The sequence below is a fragment of the Dioscorea cayenensis genome, unplaced genomic scaffold (assembly GCF_009730915.1).
Source record: "Dioscorea cayenensis subsp. rotundata cultivar TDr96_F1 unplaced genomic scaffold, TDr96_F1_v2_PseudoChromosome.rev07_lg8_w22 25.fasta BLBR01002222.1, whole genome shotgun sequence".
NCBI lineage: Eukaryota > Viridiplantae > Streptophyta > Magnoliopsida > Dioscoreales > Dioscoreaceae > Dioscorea > Dioscorea cayenensis.
In genome coordinates this window covers 117,630-120,107 of record NW_024088613.1, presented here as the reverse complement: position 1 = coordinate 120,107, position 2,478 = coordinate 117,630, and the positions used below count along the sequence as shown (strand labels likewise).

The following is a 2,478-nucleotide window of genomic DNA, read 5'->3' as shown; positions in this document are numbered from 1 at the left end:
TTGAAAGATAGTGCAGCCCAAGTGGCTAGGTTGGTTTCTCCAAACCCATGACAAGCATGTTCCTTTTAAAACAAATTATCTATATTAAAAAACAACCCTGCCCGGCCCGGCCCTTGAATTAAAAATAATGGACAACTTTATAGCTCTGAATTAATTATTTCACTTGTTCTTTTCCTTGTCCTAGCCTCCCAGGTGTCGAAGATATGAATGAACACAATTAATAATATGCTTTTCCACAACATCAAGAAAATTAAGACAAAAGTCGAAAAATTGACAAGCACTTTACCAACTATCAAACAATTAGAATTACAAACACTGACAATGGCCTGCCTCCACTGAGTAGCAGTGGACCAGTGGTGACTAGATCTTGACAAAGTTGCTATTGTCCCAACTTAAATCCTTCCAAACAAGTAAATTTTTCAGCTAAAATCTTTAAAGCTTAAGTTATATAACACAAGAACAACAACATTTCAAGAGAAATGGGAAAAATCAATAGTTGGAGTGGAAGTTCATGTGTTTTAGTGGTCCATACTAGATACGTCCCACAGTGTGTTGTGTTTACTATTTATGCAATGCAAGTGCCACGTAAGGTATCCAATTTTGTTGCTACTGCGTCCATTGAGCAACCAAACTTTCCAATGTGGTCCGAGACAGGCCCACCATCCAAAGAGGGCCGCATGCGCGCTCTCCTTGGCCTTCAGCGTTCGCTCTCTCAGCTCCTTCCCTTGGTCCGACTCCATCAACCACCTTACACGTCTCCCAACCTCTTCTCCGGTCACTAGCTCCTCTTCATAACCTCTCATTTCCACCCCTAACTTCATCTCCTCCACCATGAACACTAAGTTCATCTTTTGCTCTGCATACAAAGGCCACCCCACCATCCCCACTCCGGCACACACTGCCTCCAGCACTGAGTTCCACCCACAGTGCGTCACGAACCCACCCACCGCGTCATGCTTCAGTACCTCCACTTGTGGTGCCCATGACTTCACCACCATCCCTTTCTCCTTCGTCCTCTCCACGAAGCCTTGGGGCAACAACACGTCCAAGTCTGGCTCTGCCGGCGCCACCATGTACTTACCCGGCGTCTCACTCGGCGGGCTTCGTACAACCCAGAGAAACCTCTGCCCACTAATCTCCAACCCATGTGCTACTGCTTTCAACTGCTCTGCTGAGAAGAGCCCGAGACTGCCGAAACAGAGGAACACGACGCTGCTTTTTGGCTGCGTGTCCAACCACGATATACACTCCGCTGTGCTGGTCCTCTCCAGGTTCCCTTTGATCAGTGGTCCGATACAGTAGATGGGAGGAAGTTTCATAGAAGCCATGATATCAAGTGGTCTGGGTTCAAGAGCGTAAAAGGTGTTGACGAGAATGCCATCAAAGTCTGGGATACGGCCGGCGATGTACAACAAGCCCTTGTAAGCTTCGTCATCTCGGTCGAGCATGGGGAGTGGCATGTGGTTGGCCGGGATCGGTGGGACTCCGGGGATTATCACAGATTCACTGCCGAGTTGTTTGAAACTCTCGGTGGTTAAAGAGTGAAGAGTTGGGAAGTGGATAAAAGAACGGAGGAAGCAAGCGCCGGAAGTGAAAAAGAGGTAGCAAGGAATGGAGACTTGCTTGGCAACATCAAGAGAGAAGGTGCAGAAGAAGTCGAGGATGAGGGCACGCGGAGGAGGTGAACAAGAGACGAGGAAGTGGAGAATAGAAGGGTTGGAGAGACGCAGGAGGTCGAAGGCATGGGCTTCATGGTGAGGGGAAGGGTTGGGAGGGAGGGAAGGAGGGGGAGGGAGGTGGTGGAAAGAGATGGATGGGTTGGAGATGGAGACGGAGGAGATGAAGGAGGAGGTGGTGGAGCCGGTGTTGTAGTGTGCCTGGGCGATGAGGATGGTGATGGAGAGGCCTTGGGTTGTGAAGAGCTTGGCGAGCTCGACCATGGACACAAGGTGGCCCATTCCAGGAGACGGGAAGAGAACCACTGTGTCATTCTTTCTGGTTGCTTGCATTGTGGAAGTAGTGATGATGATGATGATGATGATGATGTTGTGGGTGTTCCGTGAGCTTGGTTTGTGAGGATTGGGTGATGATTGTTATATAGAATAGGTTTTTTGTCGCTTATGCCCACTAATTAAGGAAGCGCATGCGTATGTTTTTAGCACTTAAAAGGTAATTATAAGATTGATATAAATTAAGAACATTTTGATCACCAGCCCAAAACCAACCACTTGATGAATGAATGGATGAGAAAGAAATATTTTTATTAAGCTTGTGGCCAAATTAGTAGTTCATCCACTCTATATAAATAAAAAAATAAAAAAACTATGGCCTAATATTTGAGGTTTGCAACAATTTCAATAATCAATAACTTAAATTTTAAACGAATGATAGCTTTCATGCCTTTGTGTTTTATATAATATATATAGATATATATAGATGTAATGGATGAATGGATGAAAAAGAGCATTTTTACCAAGA

General features: G+C 45.8%; 1 protein-coding gene across 1 annotated transcript; it reads right to left on the bottom strand.

Annotated features, from left to right (window-relative positions):
* Positions 1-262: 262 nt before the first annotated feature.
* On the bottom strand, positions 263-2,185 carry LOC120257605 (UDP-glycosyltransferase 88B1-like). The gene is given in 2 exon segments (XM_039265048.1): positions 263-667; positions 669-2,185. Coding segments are annotated over 2 exon segments (1,443 nt in total). The 5' UTR covers positions 2,010-2,185; the 3' UTR covers positions 263-565.
* Positions 2,186-2,478: the final 293 nt, after the last annotated feature.